The sequence below is a fragment of the Neovison vison genome, chromosome 6, assembly GCF_020171115.1.
Source record: "Neovison vison isolate M4711 chromosome 6, ASM_NN_V1, whole genome shotgun sequence".
Lineage (NCBI taxonomy): Eukaryota > Metazoa > Chordata > Mammalia > Carnivora > Mustelidae > Neogale > Neogale vison.
The window spans coordinates 109,284,600-109,304,126 of record NC_058096.1 but is presented as its reverse complement, the minus strand read 5'-3'; the positions used below and the strand labels follow the sequence as shown (position 1 = coordinate 109,304,126).

Here is a 19,527-nt window from a genome sequence, read left to right as displayed (position 1 = left end):
CTCTGGGGGGTGGACCCAGGTGTGGGTACTTCAAAAACTTCCAGGTGATTCCAATATATATTCACAGTCAAGAGCCCCTGGACTCTAAACAGACCCTGAAGGGAGGAAAAGAATTGGAAGAAGGAAGGAAAGGGGAGGGTAAGTAAAAATCAGGCCTCACTTCCCAGAGTCACAGGTTGGCCTAGCAAGGGCTAACCATGGAAGACACATGTTTTAAATTGTGCTTGATATTGAGCTTTTAGTATCAGTGACACTAGCTTTTGAATGCCACAAGAGAACCTCTTCAGTGAATTTTAGAATGACGGGAATGGTATGGAATCTGGTCAAGGTTCTACTATGGGGACTCGAACCGGGGTGTGACAGGGAGATGGCTATAGATGAACACAGAAACCTGTACATTTTGATGAGTTGAGCTCCTCCATTAAGCCTTCTATTCTTGCTGTCTTGGCCAACCCAACACAGAGGGCCTGTGGGGGAGCTGAATGCGGGTGGAGGGAAAGGCTGGGGAGGAAAGGACTCCTGGGATGAAGATAAGCTTTTCCTCCAGTTTTGCCGAGATTTAGGTGTGCCTCTTGAGCCATGCATTCTCTTCCCCTTCCTTCACTGAACCTTCAAGTTCAGTACAGTGCTAGTGATGCATTGTTTCTTATTAGACTCTTGAGTGAGACAGGTTCTAACACTCGGCATGACGCCTCTCCTCCATCATTTTTCCTTCCTATAGGAAGCAGCTAAGACTAACAGCGTGTGAATATTGTCTGCTGCTCTTAAATGAATGCTGTCAAGGCCTATGTGCCTCTTCTAAGAACCAGTGCCAGGCTGGAACACAGTAGTTACACTTGCAAATTCCCTGTTGTACTAGCTTGCTAGGGCTGCCATAAGAAAGTATTAGAAATTGAGTGGATGAAATGACAGCAATTAATTTCCTCACAATCTTGGAGACTAGAAAGAAGTGCAAAGTCAAGTTGTCAGCAGGTTACTTTCTTTTGAGGCCTCTCTCCTTGGCCACCTTCTGTGTCCTTGTATGGTCTTGCTTCTGTGCTCATCTGTGTTCCTGGGCTCATCTGGGCCCATGTTGTATTAGGGCCCACACTAATGATTTCATTCTAGGTTTATTACCTTTTTAAAGACCTATATACAAATACAACCACATTCTGAGGTACTGGGGGGGTTATAACTTCAGTATATGAATTTTGGGAAAACAATGCAACCCATAATACTTGTCAAATTTCAAAAGATATGTGTATGTATATGCATATATTTGTGTAAGTATATATATATATATATATACACACATATACATGTGTACAATATATAGTATATACATATTTATTATTTTGTAAGTGATAAAACTGGGAATGAATGTTATCGGGTCCTGAACATCTACTCTGAGTAAAACTATTCTAGGAGCCAGAAAGCTCCCCAACTTGAAGCAATGTTGGGTTCTCCCCAGGCTCAACCACAGACCACAGGCAACTGTCTCTTTCAACTACTCCAATTGATAGGTGAGTTTATCAAGTTCTGGGACTCAGAGATTACTTGGACAGATCAGAAAAAAAGCCACAAAATTCCACCCTCGGGTTGAAGGTTGTGCAGACAGTGTCTGACTGATACTTGGCGTTGAAGTAATTATGGCGTTGAAGTAATTATGGAATAAAGTATGACACCCTGATGAATCCCAGTCTCTTGGTATTCTTCAATTTTCATCTCCTTTTGATCAAAAGAATCACAGTGTGCTCCTACCCAGAAAGAAGAGGGCATTTCTAAGTATGGCAGACCCTATAGCAGAGACTTAGCTGAAAGTCAGTAAGATTACAGAGGGAGAGGCTGAAGACAGGGGAGGCGGAGAGAGTCTGTCCATGGTATGAGACCCTGGATGGTTCAGAAGAGATGAAGCCTCACATACAAGTACACAGTGTAGTCTTATACTTCCAGAGAACATGATGAGACCAAGAGAGTCAGATTTGTACTTTATTAGTCACTCTCTACGTTTGAACTGCCTCTCTGTCTCCCTTCCCCAGCACCTCTCTTCTCCTGCAGGGCACTATACCCCCCATGGAATTCTCTACGTGGTTCTCATGGTGGAAGAATAAGAGGGTTATTCTGCTGGGCTGGTCCTGGGCACTCAGCAGAGTGTCGTTCATCCTCGGGGAAAGGCAGGACAAGAAGCTTCTGCTCTGCAGGCCCAATGAAAAGGAAGGACACATCCAATGTTTCTCCCTGAGGATTTGTGGTAAGATCCAGCTTCACAGGGCAGGGCTCAGCATGGTAGTTTTCCTCAGCATCCTCGGGGTTCTTCTCATCATCCAAGTCGGGGAGGTGTTGGACAGATCCTTTAGGCACAGCTTTGGGGGGCAAGCCGGGAGTAGGAGCTACGACTTTCTGCTGAGACTCTTCCACCCCAGGGAGATGTGCAGGTCCCTGGTTAGCAGCATTGACTTCCCCTCCAGAGGCAGGGCCCTGAAATAAGAACATTTTCAAATAAGGGAACATTTCCAGGAAAAACTCCTACCATGGCTAGTACCAAGCTAAGCCTGTTCTGGGACTTTCTGATGGAATGTCTCAAAGGAAGACCAGCTAGAGGGATGATTTAACTCTGCTTAAATGGTTAAACGGTTAAAAGAAGCAAAAGCAGACAACAGAGTATGTGAGACCGAGCTGAACAATTGTTTGGAGGGGTTGAATGGCTTCTTCCAAGTACCCTGGGGTGCTGTCACCCCATCCCAGTAGTGCAGCCACAGTCCCTTTACTTATGGTTTATTCAATGCCATGTGCCACACAGGGCCCTTCCTCTAGTTCTCTCATTGCTTCCCACATGTGATTCCTACAATCACATGGTGATTGTTGCAACCCCATTCTACAGACAAGACAACCAAGATTCAGAAAGGTAAGAAGTTGTCCAGAGTCACACACATTTCATAGGTGGCGGAGCAGGACTGGGACAAGGTGGCCTGTCTCAATCACCCTTTCAATGATAGCTGGCTGCCCCGTAGTGAACACTCGGCAAATACTTTGGGAAAGGGTGAGGGTCTTTGGGACACTGGATTTAATGTTTCAGAGGCCTCAGCCATCTGAGCTAGGATATCTCTATTTCTGAAGGAGTCTTATTTATTCAGTAGGACCACATTGTGACTGGAAAAAAAAAAATTTGACTGGTGTTTATCCAGTCACCCTGTGGGTGTGACCTTGGGGCAGCCTGAATAAAGTAGTGATCATGGATTTTAGGAAATCAAAAGGAGAGTACAGTTAGGATTTCGATTATCTGCTCTCTTGTTCAATAAGAAGACAAACAATTAGATTGAAAAATACCTGTTGTTCAAAGAAGTTACAAGACACGGAGACAAACTTTTCCATTGGTGTTTGAGTCATGGAACCTGTGCAAAGACCAACAGGCTACAGACAGAGAAAATACAACATTCTGTGAGTATTATGATTATTAGTGATTAGAAATGGAAATCAACTTGTTTTCTGCTTGTGTAGACCCACAGTAAGTCAACATTTTTATGTGCCTACAATGTTATGGGCAGGCCCTGAGCCAATTCTCTCTACATCATTTTTGCCAATCACCCAAACAAAGCTAAATTTCCTCCAGTTATGTGGAACTCAGGATGTACTTTTTAAAGTAGGCTCCATGCCCATTGCTGAGCCCAGTGCCAGGCTTGAACTCATGACCATGAGATCCAGACCTCAGCTGAGATCAAGAGTTGGATGCTTAACCGACTCAGCCACCCAGGGGTCCCTAAACTCAGGATTTCTTGAGGAACAAGCCATTAGAAAAGTCTTTGTATTGAGCAGAAATCTGTGTCTATAGAACATCTATGTCTTGGTCTTACTTCTACCCTTGGGTCATTTTGAACACCTGCTCTCATTTTGCACATAGTAGTGGCCTTTTATGTACGTTCCACCCAGAGCCTTCTCTTCTCAGACAAAATTCCTCTAAGCTCCTTCAACTTCTCCTTATTTAGAAATAAAATAATTTTGTTTTCTTTATACAAATATAATAAATAGTTATTTAGAATATGGATAAACAAAAAGTTAAAAAGACCCATAATTGCATGAAAGGTAACTATTTCTTTTTTTCTAACCTTTTTTCCTATGCATATATATTTTTATTCTAGATAAATGGGATTACATTACGTATTTTATAACTGCTTCTCATCACTTAGTAGTATATTGTGAAAATCCTTTAATGGCATTAAATAGTGTTCTGTGATCTCTTTTATAATCATTAACTAATATTCTTCTGATTATTTAACAAGTTCTTAGTTACTTCTTAGGGTAAATTCCTAGAAGAGGAATTTTAGAGACTTAGAGCACACATATATTTAAGGTCAAATAGAATATTATAATAAAATGTTGCCTCAATTTCTAAAGAACTCTTAAGAAAGAATATTCACATGGAATATACAAAAATGTATCTAAATGGATTGCCTGAATATCCTATCACCCATGTGAAGACTCTGTAAAGAGAAGATTGGAAGTTCCTTATGATGGGAAAATCCATGAGTATAGAAAGTCCTTAGAGAATGGTGCTTCAGCCTCTTCCTTCTCCAATTCTTCACCAAATCATATTGGGGACACTAAGAGAAGCTTCTGGAGAAACTGCAGTTACCTGTACCAACTAGAGCCTAGCTACTCCCACTCTGACTAGAATTTGCTGAGCTACTTTAATTCATGCTGAATCTAGAGAAAACCACAAAAAGGGAGTTTGTAGACATGCTTAACATGGGAACCCTAGAGTTTTGGGACATATGGGCTATGAAGATTGGTATCTGCTTCTCTCTCAGAACATTCTGAAGGCAGGATCTTGGCTAAAGCAGCCTACTATGGTAGGGTAAGGAAAAAGGGTGGGAAAGGGAACACTATCTCCACTGTTTGGAATAGTAAAAATGTGTGAATTCCTTGAGACAAGCAAATGCCATAGGTAGGGCTTTTTTGAAAGTACCTTCCCACGGGACAATCTTCCAGAGAAGGGATAATAATAGGTGAGAGTAAATCACTTGTTTACTATCACACTAAAGCGATAGTAAAAATCTGTGGAGGCTGAACCTGAGAAGGAGTGGTTCCAAGAAGTCAGCTAGAGAATACATCATCCTGCCAGGAAAGAACCTCTGGATGAAACCAAACCTGTACCACTTGAGAGAACCAGCACTGGAACCTGGCTTATGGAGGGCCAGTGTAGACCAAGAGAAAACCAAAACCGCAGTTATATAAAAAAGACTTTGGGCTCTTCTCTCTTCTCTTTCATTCTTCTTGGAACTTGGAAGAGCAAGAATTAAGCAAAAGATGACAGAGAAGGAAGAAAGAGTGAAAGAATAGACCTTGACTCCCTTTCACAAAGCAGGTCCTAAGCTCTGAGTCAGGATGAAGCTATGAAAAAAGAGAAAAGCTCTGCCTTGGATATAAGATAGAAGTTTTGATTCAGAATTGACTGAACAGATTTTTTTTCAGACCTGTAAGTGAACTAATTATCTAAGTGAAATTGTCCTTATTATTGATAATGACCAGAGCGCTATGGGATCTGCCCAAGATGTTATTGACAAGTGAGAAGAAGAGATCCTACAGAATAGGTGAAAATGTTTTCCCAATTATTCCTTGAGAAAATTCACTTGAATAATTATACAAGTCTTTTGAGACACACATTTTAAAGATTTTTTTATTTTATTTTATTTATTTGACAGAGAGAGTGATCACAAGTAGGCAGAGAGGCAGGCAGAGAGGCAGGCACAGAGAAAGAGAGGAGGAAGCAGGCTCCCCACCTAGTAGAGAGCCTGATAAGGGGCTCGATCCCAGGACCCTGGGATCATGACCTGAGCTGAAGGCAGAGGCTTTAACCCACTGAGCCACCCAGGTGCCCCGAGACACACATTTTAGATGCAAAGACACATGTAGGTTGAAAGTAAAAAATGGAAAAAATATAAATGCAAACAATAACAAAAAGAGAGATGGAACGGCTATACAAATGTCAGACAAAATTGACTTGAAGATAAAAATTGTTGGTAGAGACAAAGAAAAACACTTTATAATGATAAAAGTCCACCTTATTAAGAAGACACAATAACTAAAAATATATATGTACCTAAAAACAGAGCCCCAAAGAACATAAACCAAACTGACAGAATTCAAAGAAGATAAAGACAAGTCAACAGTAATAGTTGGAAATCTCACTTTCAGTAAAGGATAGAACAACTATGCAGGACATCAACAAGGAAAGAGAAGACTTAAACAACACTACAAACCAATCATTACAGAATGCTCACCTAACAACAGTACAATATACACCCTTCTCAAGTGCACATGGACCATTTTCCAGGATATACCTTATGCTAAATTTTAAAACAAACCAATTAATTTAAAAGAATTGAGATCATATGGCGCATGTTCTCCAATGGAATGAGATTGGAGATGGATAACAAAATATTGGGGAATTTTGCAAATATTAGATGACATACTCCTACATAACCAATTGGTCAATGAAATAATCACAAAGAAAATTAGAGAATACTTTGAGATGAATAGAAACCAAAACAAAATATACACAACTTATGAGATTCAGCTAAAGCATTGCTGAGAAGGAAATCTGTAGATGTAATTGCTATTGTTAAGAAAAAAAAACCAATAACAAATCATTTATGTAACCTTCTACCTTAAGAAACAGAAAAAGCAGAAAAACAAAACAAAACAAAAACAAAAACAAACTCATCCCAAAGCAAACAAAAAGAAGGCCATAATAAAGAGCAGAGAGGAAAAAATTAACTAGATGATTACAAAAACAGAAAATGAAACTGAAAGTTGATTATTTGAAAAGATCAACAAAATTCACAAAACTTTAGCTGGACTGACCACGAAAAAAATGTCTCATATATTAAAATTGGAATTAAATTTTAACCTTTCAGAAATAAGAAGGGAATACTATGAACATCTTCTTGGATGCTAAGAAATTAAGTAACTTCGATGAAATGAACAAATTCCTAGTAAGACAGGAACTACCAAAACTTAAGGAAACAGAAAATCTAAATAGAACTATAACAAGTGAAGAAATCAAATTATTAATAATAATTCCTTTCTAAAAACCCCAAACTTCTTGTAAAGACAAGTTCAGGCCCACTGTTGAATTCTACAAAACATTTAAAGAAAAATAAACACCAATCTTAAACTCTTCCAAAATAAAACAGAAGAGGAGGGAAATTTTCCCAACTCATTCTGTGAGGCCAATATTAAACTCATATGGAAATTAGGCAGAGAAAATATAAGAAAACTATAGATTAATATCTCTTATGAACATGAAAATGGAAAACCTTATAAAAAAATACTGGCAAATTGAATTCAGCAACATGTAAAAAGGATTATATACCATGATCAACTGAGATTCATTCCCAAAGTGCAAGCTTGTTTTAACATACAAGAGTCAATCATTGTTAATACAGTAATGACAGATTAAAGGAAAAGAAAACCATGGCTACCTCCTTAATTCAGAAAAAGCATTTGATAAACTCTAATACTATTTTTTAATTAAAAAATTTTTCAGAAAATAAGAATAGAACTTTTTGAACTTAAAAGAGGGCATCCATGAAAAAGTTATAGTTAACATCATATTAATGATGAAATACTCAGTGTTTTCCCCAGGAATACAATAAGGATGTCTACTCTTCCCACCTCTGTTCAATATTATACTGGAAGGTCTAGCCAGGGAAATTAGGCAAGAAAAAGAATTAAAAGGCATGCAGATTGGAAAGAAAGAAGTAAAGCTATCTCTAATTGCAGATGACATGACCTTGTATGTAGAAAATCCCAAGAAACCTACTAGAAAACATTTAGAACTAGTAAATGAGTCCAGCAAGGTTCCAGGATACAAGATCAGTATGTAAAAATCAATTGTATTCCTATACACTTATAGGAAACAATTCAAAAATAAAATAAAGGAAACAAATACATTATTTTAGCATCAAAGAGAATAAAATATTTAGATATACAAGTAAGTGAGTATTGAACATTGAAAATTATAAAACATTGTTGAAGGAAATTGAGTCTTAAACAAAAGGAAAAAATCCATATTCATGGACTGAAAGACTTACTATTGTTAATATGACAGTATGTCCCACATTGGCCTACAGATTCAGTGCAATTCTTATCACATTTCTAACTTCTTTTTTAAAAATAGAAAATTATTATGAAAATGCAATGGATCCAGAATACCCAAATAATCTTGAATAAAGAGAACAAAATAGGAGCACTTACACTTCCCAATTTCAAAATTTACTACAAAGCTATAGTATTCATGATAGTGAAATAGTGGCATAGGGATAGCTATATAGATCCATGGAATAAAATTGAGAGTGCAGAAATAAATCTTGACATTTATAGCCAAGTTATCTTCAAGAAGTATTCCAAGACACTTAAGTGGGAAAAAATGATTGTTTTTTTTTTCAACAAATAATTCTAGGACAAATGGACATCCAGAAGCAGAAGAATGAAGTTGAACTTCCTACCTCACACAATATTAAAAAAAAATTAACTTACTACAGGTCACAAACTTAAACCTAAGAGTTAAAGCTAGAAAACTCTTCAAAGAATACATAGGAGTAAGTCTTAGTGATTTGGGATTAGGCAATGATTTCTTAGAGATGACTCCAAGCACACATTCAGTGATGACACAAATAAGTAAGAGGGACTTCATGCAAATTAAAAAACCTTTTATACTTCAAAGAACATCATTAAGAAAATGGAATAGACAACCCAGAGAATGAGAGAAAATCTTTATAATCATATATGTGATTAAGGGATTGTTATCTAGAATATGTAAAGAGCTCCTATAACTCAACAATAAGAAAATGACTAATCCGATTTTAAAATGGGCAAAGGATTTGAATAGACATTTCTCCAAAGAATATATATACGATAATGGCCAATAAGTACATTAAAGATGTTTAACATCATTAGCCATGAAGAAAATGCAAGTAACAACCAAAATGAGATGACACTCCATACTCAATAAGATAGCTAAAATAAAAAAAAGACAGATAATTATGATAAGAAGTGTGAACAAAAATGTGGAGAAATTAAAACCCACATACATGGCAGATAGGATCATAAAACTGGTGCAGTCACTTTGGAAAACAGTTTGGCAGTTCATCAAAATGTTAAACTTGAAGTATGACTCAGCAATCCCACTTCAGACCATACACCCAGGAGAAACGAAAACACAATAGGCATAAAAACTTGTATACAAATGCACCTTGCACTATCATTTATCACAGCTCCAACAGGGAAGCAACCCAAACAGCCATTGACTATAGGATGAAAAGCAGTACTTGGTGCATCCATGCAAATGAACTATTATTTGGCCATAGAAAGGAATGAGGTACCAATACATGCTACAACACAGATAAATTTTGAAAACATTATGTTAAGTGAAAAAAGGCAGACACAAAAGGACCTACACACCATGATTCTGTTACATGAAATGTCTGGAAGAAGACAAAGTCATCGAGACGACGAGTAGACTAGCGGGCTCCAGGGACTTGGGTGAGGGGTAAGGGGAACAACTGCTAATAGGTAAGGGGTTTCTTTTTGGGCTGACGAAGATATTCAAAAGTTAGATAGTAGTGATGGTGCACAGCTCTGTGAATATACTAAAAAACCCACTGGACTGTATATCTTTTTTATTTTTTTAAAGATTTTATTTATTTATTTGACAGACATCACAAGTAGGCAGAGAGGCAGGCAGAGAGAGAGGAGGAAGCAGGCTCCCCGTGGAGCAGAGAGCCCGATGTGGGGCTCAGTCCCAGGACCCGGGATTATGACCTGAGCCGAAGGCAGAGGCTTAACCCACTGATCCACCCAGGTGCCCCTGGATTGTATATCTTAAAGGGTGAATTTTATGATGTGTGAATTATCTTAATAAAGCTGTTAGTATAACTAAGAAGAAAAAAGTCTTTTGACTCATTTTGCCTGATTGTGCTACACAATACACTGTGTCAATCAGTATTTCCCACCAAGTGTGTTTTCGATGGTTTTAAGGTTCCCTGCCCATCATGGACACATTCTTTGAAAGAAGGCCTGTTTGACTTCTTTGTCCTTCATAAGAGCGGTCCGAGGATCAGAATACCATGGTGTATTCCAAATGTAACGGGATTTGTTCAGATAGAAGCAGGACCATCACAAACCACTGAGAAGATCTGCCTATGTTTTACAGTGTCTATGATCATTTTTTTTTTTGCAAAGTCATCATATTGCTGGTGAAAATTGCAATTATGATAAAATAAAATCCTTATTTTTGTACCTGAACCTGCACAATCTCTACTTAGTCCATTGTTCCTTAAGGGGAACAATGCATCTCGTGCATTACAATACCTCATGTAATAATTTATGCTCAGAAAGTACATATAGGTGACTTGTGAACACAAATCCTAAATTATAAAGACATTCAGGAATACTTACCTCAGAGTCAAGGGGCTGAAGTGCACAGTTGCTGGCCTGGGATTTGGTACATGGTGACTCTTTGATTAAGTATTCCACAAAGTAGGCAGGGCCAACCACCCACTGGTATGAGACAAGAGATGAGAAAGAAAAAAAATCAAATCTTACCATGTGGAGAAATGATTCAGGTTTGGCAGCATTTTATTTAGGAGAACCAAACATCCTCAGTCAAAGTCATTGTCAGCCCAGGTCTGTTGCTGTCCCTGTACTCCCCACCAAGATCAAAGCATGTATTGTGATTCTGTCATTTAAAAAATCATAATCACTATGCTTTTCTTCCCTTCTTAAGGATTTGAAAGGGCTCTAAAAACCTTCCTTGGTTGAGCAGATTTTTCCTCCTGTAGATTTGTTTTTAGATTAGATTTTCTCTATATAATAGATTTAACATCATCCAAATGCAAACGAGCCTCCACTTTCCCTAATCTGTAAAACTCATAATCCATTCCAGGCTTTAAGATGAAGCAGAAATTGACTTGCTAAATGGTCCACCATCAGTTAAATATAAGTGTAGCAGCAAATAGTAAACCAAAGTAGAATAACCAAGGAGACCATGAGTCTATTTCCCTTCTCACCTTAAGGCCAATGAAGGAAAACAGAGTCCCACAACTCTGGTGGAAATCCCATGGCATAACTCAGACATGGAAACGTGACTGAATGGATATCAGGTCCACCCAAGGAGGGAATAAAGAAAAGGCTTTTCAGGTCAAATTAAAAGGAGTGCCTTGATATTCACCTCAGCTTAGGAACTGAGAGTAACAGGAGAGACATTGTTGGTGTAATGACACTTCAACCTCACCTGTCTAGAAGCCTGGGTGACTTGGACAAGAGAATACTTCTTTGAGGGGTTCTCACTGTTGTATTTTGCAAGAGACTCAAGGGCAGCTTCCAGATACTCAGGATCTGACAAGTTGGTGGGGAAGGGGCAGTCAGGGCACATTGTGTGAATTCCTCTTCGAGAAACTGTTGATGCCAAAGAGAGAAGTTTTAAAATGAAACTCCTTAATGATTTTTAATCCCATAAATCATGACTACAACAGAGGCAGAGATTAAAAAAAGAAGAAGAAGAAGAAGAAAAAAGAAAAGAAAGAAAGAAATCATTTCGGCAAGGAGGGAGTGGAAAAGGCATTGTCTAGAAAGAAAGCAGTCAGCAGAGAGTTTCCTACAATGACTGTGTACTACTTTCATAATTAAAAAAAAAAAAATCAAAGCAAGATTTTTTTTGCCTCACACAAAGGTATTTACCTGAAGAATTGTGTTCAGAAATGCATGTGTGTTATATTGATACAAAAACTTGCCCCCAGTTAGCTCAGTGAAGATATCTTCCACCATCACTGCCTCTGTCAGGCAGACTGAGTGTCTAAAAATGTTGGGATTTCATGAGTGTCATGTCTTAGTCCCCAGCACTTAACATAACATCTCATGCATTGTAAGTGCTTAGCAAGTGATGTTGAGTGACACATAGAAGGTAAGCACACCCTCCCCAGTTAGAGGAAGTTGTAGAAAATACAAGCGAGCCAGAAAACACACATTGGTCAAATCACTGTGTGACTGGATAGAATAATCCTGCTAAAGGTGTAGCGAGCATTTCTGACTGGAAAGAGCTGGAGGTGGCAAAACTCTCATGGAAGTCAGGCCAGGGAACTTTTCTGGAAGTTATTTCTGTAGCTCAAACACTTTGTTTTGATCAATTGCATGCTGATTTGCATGTATTTGGGCATCCTGGGAGGCAGTTTCCATAGCTTGGCACTCCGGGCACCATCATCCCCATGGGTCACTTCCTAATCTCCCATACCTCTAGCACCTATGACTTTCATTTAAATCCCAGTCTGGGGCACCTGGGTGGCTCAGTGGGTTAAGCCGCTGCCTTCGGCTCAGGTCATGATCTCAGGGTCCTGGGATCGAGTCCCGCATCGGGCTCTCTGCTCAGCAGGGAGCCTGCTTCCTCCTCTCTCTCTCTCTGCCTGCCTCTCTGCCTACTTGTGATCTCTCTCTGTCAAATAAATAAATAAATAATCTTTAAAAATAAATAAATAAATAAATAAATAAATAAATCCCAGTCTGTCTTGTTGGTTCTACTCTGGTTTATTTATATAAAACTCCTCTTGGCAACCAGGAAGCTTAAAACATGGCCAATAAAATATTTGATCTGTTGCTTTATCTCCCAAAAAAACCAGCAACATTGTTATCTCCTGAAACTTATTAGAAATGCAGACTCTCAGGCCACACCCCACACCTCTAGAATCACAATCTGCACTTGAACAAAGATCCACCAGGAAAGTCATATTCACACAATAGTCTGCCAAGTAACCACATCCTATTTGCCCAGGACTTGGATGCTTTTTTTCCAAAGAAGGATCCAGAACAAATGCACGTGCATATTTGAAATGTCATTAGGTTCAGCCTCATTCTTAGTTCATTTATTCAACAATACTATGGACTCCGTACACTTGATACGAATGGAGGGAGAGCTTTGGCAGGCACGAAGAAGGAAGACATGCTCAGCTTGATGGAAGAAGATAGGAGACCCAAGTCAAGGCAGTCCACTCTGTTCCATGAGGAGTGGTTAGTCTAACATTGTATAGGAATGATAACAGGTGAGCACTTTTCCTTTTTGGAGCAGAGAACATGGTGGAAGAAGCAGCATTGGCAGGGGCCCTCAAACAATGTAAGTTCTAAGGGCAGAGGGTGTCAGGTGAGGGCATCCTCATTGGAGGAGGAAGCAAACAGTACATACGGAGACTGGAAAGTGCAATGTGTGTTTGGAAAATAGTGAAGCACCCATTCAGTTTCAGAAGTGCAAAATTGGTGTAGTCAAGGAAATAACCTCAGAAGAGCTAGAAAGGGAGCCTGGGGACCAGAGCAGAGATTAAGCCATTTACATCAGACTGAAAATGTAGGATTTAATGCAACTGTCTATAATAAAAGATTTAAGCAGTGTATTTAAGAAGATTCTTTGTGGGAAGAGGAGTGGTACAAGATGAACTTCACAGGAGAAGCAAAAAGTGGATATAAGAACATGGCCTTTGTATGAATAGGAAGTAAGGATGGGAGAACCCTGTATTCTCTAGGCATAGCTCTATTTAATGCTCTTTTCCATATTTTATTAAAATGAGTTAAATTAGAGTGCTCTCTTACCTGGTCGAAGAGTACAGTTATAAGCAGATAAGTAGAGAATCCTTTCTGGCCTGTTAACATAATATATTGCTTTGCACTGACCATAAACCTGGAAAAAACACACACATTTTATGAGATGGTGGAGAAAAACCCGAACTTTTAAAAATATCCAAAATTAGATTAGACATTTTATTTTTGAAGATTTGTTTGTTTGAGAGAAGCAGAAGGAGAAGGAGAGAGAATTTCAAGCAGACTCCACACTGAACACAGAGCCTAACATGGGGCTGGATCTCAGGACCCTGAGACCACTAACCTGAACCAAAACCAAGAGTTGGACGCTTAATGGACTGTGTCACCCCAGTTCCTCTGGACATTTTCTTTTTAAATAATGAAAAACTAAGGTCAATTTTAGGAGTTTGGGGTGTGAGAAACCGCCAGCCAATCAACAAATCATTCAACCTGCTTCTGAGACACAGCCGGTCTATATTTCCCAGCTTCCTTCCAGAGTAAATGTGACTATGTATAATTGAGCTGCAGCCACAGGAAGGTGAGCAGAAGTGACTGTAACCATTTTCAGGTGGCCCATGAAGTTTTTTCCCATGTGACTTATCTACCATACTCTTTCTTTTTCTATAATCTGATGCAGAGAAGCTATGCAGTCATAGAAACCACCAGTTGAAGGTGGCGGTCTAGATCTACAATGTGGAGGGAACATGGGTCTCCAAGGTACTTCTGAAAGAAAACTCCCTCTTGATCAGGAATTTCTATTTTGAGCTTTACATGAGTGAGAAATAAACTTCTATCATATTGGAATCAGTATACAATTTTTAGGGTATATATTAGAGCCACTAGTGCCACCTTAAATATAATTCACAACAGGGTAAGAACACTTTTTGCTCTTTAAAACCAGATAGGTGTAATTTTCTTTTTCATCTTTATTTTTTTATTTTTTATTTTTTAATAAACATATAATGTATTTTTATCCCCAGGGGTACAGGTCTGTGAATAGCCAGGTTTACACACTTCATAACACTGACCATAGCACATACCCTCCCCAATGTCCATAACCCCACCCCCTCTCCCAACACTCCTCCCCCCAGCAACCCTCAGTTTGTTTTGTGAGATTAAGAGTCACTTATGGTTTGTCTCCCTCCCGATCCCATCTTGTTTCATTTATTCTTCTCCTACCCCCCAGCCCCCCACATTGCATCTCCACTTCAGATAGGTGTAATTTGACAGATTTGGTTAAATGATTAGAAATCTTGAGTAAATAGTTTACTTCTAAACACAGTTCTGCACTCCAGATATAAAGTTTCATGTCAATTAATGGACATAACCTCAGGATAACTGAAAATCAAAAGAAAACTATGTTATTTTCAAGCTTCTTCATGAGTCTCCTTTAAAAGGTTGACTTCTGAGGACTTTTAGGTTCTATGATTCCAGGAAATCCTTCCATTGCACCTTTGGCAGCTCCCATACTATAATCTTTCCCTTTTCCCAGCCTCACGTTTCTTATTAGTGTTCACCGAAACAAAGCAAAATAAAACCAGGAAAGAAGCTCTCTCTCCAATACTTCTATAGTCTTCCTTAGATATGTATCCAAAGCATTACCTATCAAATCTTTTTTCTCACAATCCAAACACTAGCTCGGAATCTATAGGAAGTTCTTGAAGGTAGGAAACCATTTGGGGGCAACTTTTCAATTCTGGGGTCATAACTCCCAGGGGGATGCTCAGAAACTCCTTTGATTAAGCTGTTCCATCTACAGCATTGAAATAAACACATGAGTGCTCTGCCTGAGAGTTGATAATGAAGGACATTCAAGAGATGGACACATTGAGCAATCTTCACCCAGGTCAGAGAACACCTACCTTCTGCAGCATGCCTGGACACTTACCGATCTATGAATGTACCTCACCCCACAGTCCTTCCATGCCTTCCTGGTGAGTACATGGCAGCCCGTTTCTAACACGTCCAGTGTGAGATAGAACACAGATCCCAGGACCTGTAAAAGGGGGTTGAGAAATGCACTGCATCCCACATGAAGCAGAAACCCCTGAAGACTGACCAAGAAGTCTCTGTTTTATGGCAGAACCAAAGCCTTTGATGTTTGTGAAGATCATGGGTAACCTGTGGGACACTAGACAAGCTTCAGAGTAGGATAACTATTAGCCCAAGAACAAGAGCGCATAGCACACCCTGGCGGAGAAGAGAGGAATGTTCTTAGCAGGATTTCCAATTTGGAAAGCATCTTCCAACACATGTCTCTGGGGTCCCATTCCCCCCATGGCCTCCTCAGCTTGTGGAAGCACCTGCTCACGATAGGGAACCATCACTTGCCTGTCTGTGTTCGCGGACATCCCTCACTCGGTTGAGGCTCAGCACATAGCCATCTTTTCGGTCCCTGTTGATGTCCTGAAGGGCAAAGCCTGCGACTGTCAGAACATCTGAGTCATTGCAGCCACGGGAGAGCATAATTGAGGGGGGGGGTCGTGGGGGTACAGATCTAGCACTGCAGCATGCAGCCAGAGTGCAGAGCACCAAGGGTAGGAGCAGACCCATTCTGTAGGGAATAAGGCCCAGGGTAAGTCAGGTTATAGAGTTACAGGGATTGGGCTGCTCGCAGCGCTCTCTCTATAAAGCCAATTTGCACGGTTTGGTAATTGCAATGTGAACCTATAACCAGGTTTTGAGACCCAATGTCCCATTTTATCTCCTTGAATTCTAAATGTGGATTTCCCTGAGTCAGTACTTTGGATGGGATTTGCCAACGTTTCTAACCTTGGGCCCTGGAGCAATCTCATATTCACGTGTCATGTAAACAAATTTGTTTCCTAACCTTTTCCGAAGAAACCATAATGAACACTCAGGTCAAGGCTCCTAAGAGGTCATGAATGGATTCTGGTTTGTGTCCAGGGCCCTACCTGAATCAGAATACATGGGCTGTCACTTTTCTCCTTCTCTCCTGGTACCTGCCCACCAGCCAATGTACTGGGCCACACTAATAGTTATCCTGGGCATGGAACCTGGGGTGCGGTCCCAGTGGTGTTCAGTGAGTTCAGATTTCCTGCCTGACTTCCCATGTTTACCTCTTATTAGATCAGGAAAAGGGCTCTAACCTCACATCCCCTACAGAAAGTAACTGTGACATCCTTAATGCACTTTGGGCTAGAAAGTGGTCTACTTGGCCTTATTTGAATTTTTTAAAACAAAGGCTTCATTTAAAGAAAAAAGAAGTGAATGATTCATCAAAAGTTCTTACACCATACTCCAAGTCTACTTCTCTTTCTGTGGTCTGTATGGAAGCAAACTCATTAAACACTATTCTTAAGAAGAGATAACTAATCATTCAGAATAGGAGAGATAAAGAGTTTCTCAAACACTGAAGGAGTTCATGCCCATTGAACCAGCCCTGCAAGAAATATTAAAGGGGACTCTTTGATAGTGAAGGAGAGACCAAAAATGGCAGCATAAAGGTAGCAAACACAAAAATAGTAGAAATGAGTATTTCTGTAAAAAAAAAAAATCAGTCAAGAAACTCACATGAGAAAAAGAATATAAAATATAGGGGTACCTGAGTGGCTCAGTCAGTTAAGTGTCTACCTTTGGCACAGGTCATGATCCTAGGGTCCTGGCACTGAGCCCAGTGTCAGGCTCACTGTTCAGTAGGGAGTCTGCTTCTCCCTCTCCCTCTAACCCTCCCCCCTGTTGATGCTATCTCTCTCAAATAAATAAAACCTTTGGGGGAAAAAAAGGATATAAACTATAATAACATATACCTAAAATGTGGGGAGGAGAGGAGAAAAGAAGGGGTTCAAACTTGAACAACCATCAACTTAATAAACACTGCTATTTGAAGAAGAGTTATATACAACTTAATGGTAACTGTATATCTAAAACCACTAATAAACATGCAAAGAATAAAGAGAATGAAATCCCAAAATATCACTAAAGAAAATAAGCAAGACATGCGAGAAAGACAAGAATCAGAGAAAATCTTCAGAAACAACCAGAAAACAAGTAATAAAATGGCAACGAATATATATCTATCAATAATAATTTTGTTTTTTGGTTTTCTTAAAAGACTTTATTTATTTGTCAGAGAGAGAGAGAGAGCAGGGGAACCAGCAGGCAGAGGGAGAAGCAGACTCTCTGCTGTTGCAGGGAGCCCAATGCAGGACTTGAGCCATGGGATCATGGCCAGAGCTGAAGACAGAAGCTTAACTGACTAAACCTCCCAGGTGTCCCTATCAATAATTTTGAATGTAAATGTACTAAACACTCCAATCAAAAGAAATGGGGTGACAGAGAGGATAAAAAAAAACAAAAAAACAAGACCCATCTATGAGCCTGAAAGAGACTCATTTTAGACCTAAAGACATGTGCAGGTTGAAGGGATGGAGAAACATTCATTATGCAAATAGATGCCTGTGGAAAGAAAGCTGGAGAATACTTATATCAGACAAAATAGACTTTAAAACAAAGACTAACAAGAGACAAAAAGAACACTATATAATAATAAAGGGGACAATCCAACAACTGTAAATATTTATGCATCCAACATAGGAACACCCCAAATCGTAAAACAGTTAATAACAAACAGAAAGGAACTAACCAATAATAGTGCAATAATAGTAGAGGATCCTAACAGCCTACTTACATCAATGGACATATCATCTAAACAGAAAAATCAACAAAGAAACAATCATTTTGAATGACACACTGGGTCAGATGGATATATTCAGAATATTCTAGCCTAAAACAGCACAATACACATTCTTTTAAAGTGCACATGGGATGTTCTCCAGAATAGATCATTAGTGCACAAAACAAATCCCAATGAATTCAAGAAGATCGAAATTATACCATGCATATTTTCTGACCACAAAGCTATGAAACTAGAAATCAACAAGAAAAAATCTGGAAAGACCACAAATACATAGAGGCTCAACAGCATGCTACTAAAAAATGAACAGTTCATCCAAGAAATCAAACAAGAAATATAAAGTTACATGGAAACAAATAAAAATGAAAACACAATGGCCAAAACCTCTGGGATGCAGCAAATGTGGTCCTAAGAGGAAAGTTCATAGGAATACAGGCCTACCTCAAGAAGCAAGAAAAATATCAAATAAACAACCTAAACAACCTAACCTTACACCTAAAAGAGTTAAAAAAGAACAACAAATGGAACCTAAACCCATCAGAAGGAAGGAAATAATAGAGATTAGAGCAGAAATTTGTGATATAGAAACTAAAAAAACAATAGAACTGATCAATGAAACCAGAAACTGGTTCTTTGAAAAAATTAATAAAATTGATAACCCCCTAACCAGGCTTATCAAAAAGAAAAAAGAAGGGACCTAAAAAATAAAGTCACAAATGAGAGTGAGAAAATAACAACAAACACCATAGAAATGCAAACAATTATAAGAGAATATTATGAAAAACTGTATGCCAACATATTGGACAACCTGGAAGAAAAGGATAAATTCCTAGAAACACATAAACTACCAAAACTGACATCAGAAGAAATAGAAAATAGACAAATTACTAACAAAGAAATTGAATCAGTAAACAAAAAATTCTCAACAAACAGAAGGCCAGGACCAGATGGCCTCACAGGCACATTCTAACATTTAAAAGGAGTTAATATGTATTCTTCCCAAACTATTCCAAAAAATAGAAAAGGGAGGAAAACTTCCAAATTTATTCTATGAGGCCAACATTACCCCAATACTGAAACTAGATAAAGACACCAAAAACAAAAACAAAAAAGAAAGGAAAAGAAAGAAAGAAAAGAATAGAAAAAAGAAGAAAAGAAATAAAAGAAAAAAAAAGACCACAGGCCAATATACCTGATGGTAGTCAATGCAAAAATACTCAAGAAAATGCTAGCAAACTGAATTCAACATTAAAAACAAAAAAATCATTCAC

The 19,527-nt window shown here is 38.8% G+C and overlaps 1 protein-coding gene across 4 annotated transcripts; it reads right to left on the bottom strand.

Moving 5' to 3' along the window:
* Positions 1-2,073: 2,073 nt before the first annotated feature.
* On the bottom strand, positions 2,074-16,152 carry FETUB (fetuin B). Of its 4 annotated transcripts, XM_044255127.1 has the most exons (8): positions 15,931-16,152; positions 15,787-15,789; positions 15,488-15,595; positions 13,612-13,699; positions 11,273-11,436; positions 10,438-10,539; positions 3,307-3,390; positions 2,074-2,457 (listed from the first exon to the last, which is right to left on the bottom strand). In XM_044255127.1, exons 1-8 carry the CDS (start codon positions 16,150-16,152, stop codon positions 2,074-2,076), a joined length of 1,155 nt encoding a protein of 384 aa, XP_044111062.1. The 4 variants fall into 4 exon arrangements, with proteins under 4 accessions (XP_044111062.1, XP_044111063.1, XP_044111064.1 ...); XM_044255128.1 differs by lacking the exon at positions 15,787-15,789 and having other exon boundaries at positions 15,931-16,065; XM_044255129.1 differs by lacking the exons at positions 15,488-15,595; positions 15,787-15,789.
* Between the last annotated feature and the right edge of the window lie 3,375 nt (positions 16,153-19,527).

Excerpts from the sequence above, each read along its gene's own strand:
- FETUB (XM_044255127.1), bottom strand. The coding sequence starts at position 16,152 with ATGGGTCTGCTCCTACCCTTGGTGCTCTGCACTCTGGCTGCATGCTGC. Across the intron at positions 10,540-11,272 it reads TCACCCAGGCTTCTAGACAG|TGGGTGGTTGGCCCTGCCTA; the intron begins GTGAGGTTGAAG and ends GTCTCATACCAG. Across the intron at positions 3,391-10,437 it reads TTCAGCCCCTTGACTCTGAG|CCTGTTGGTCTTTGCACAGG; the intron begins GTAAGTATTCCT and ends CTCTGTCTGTAG.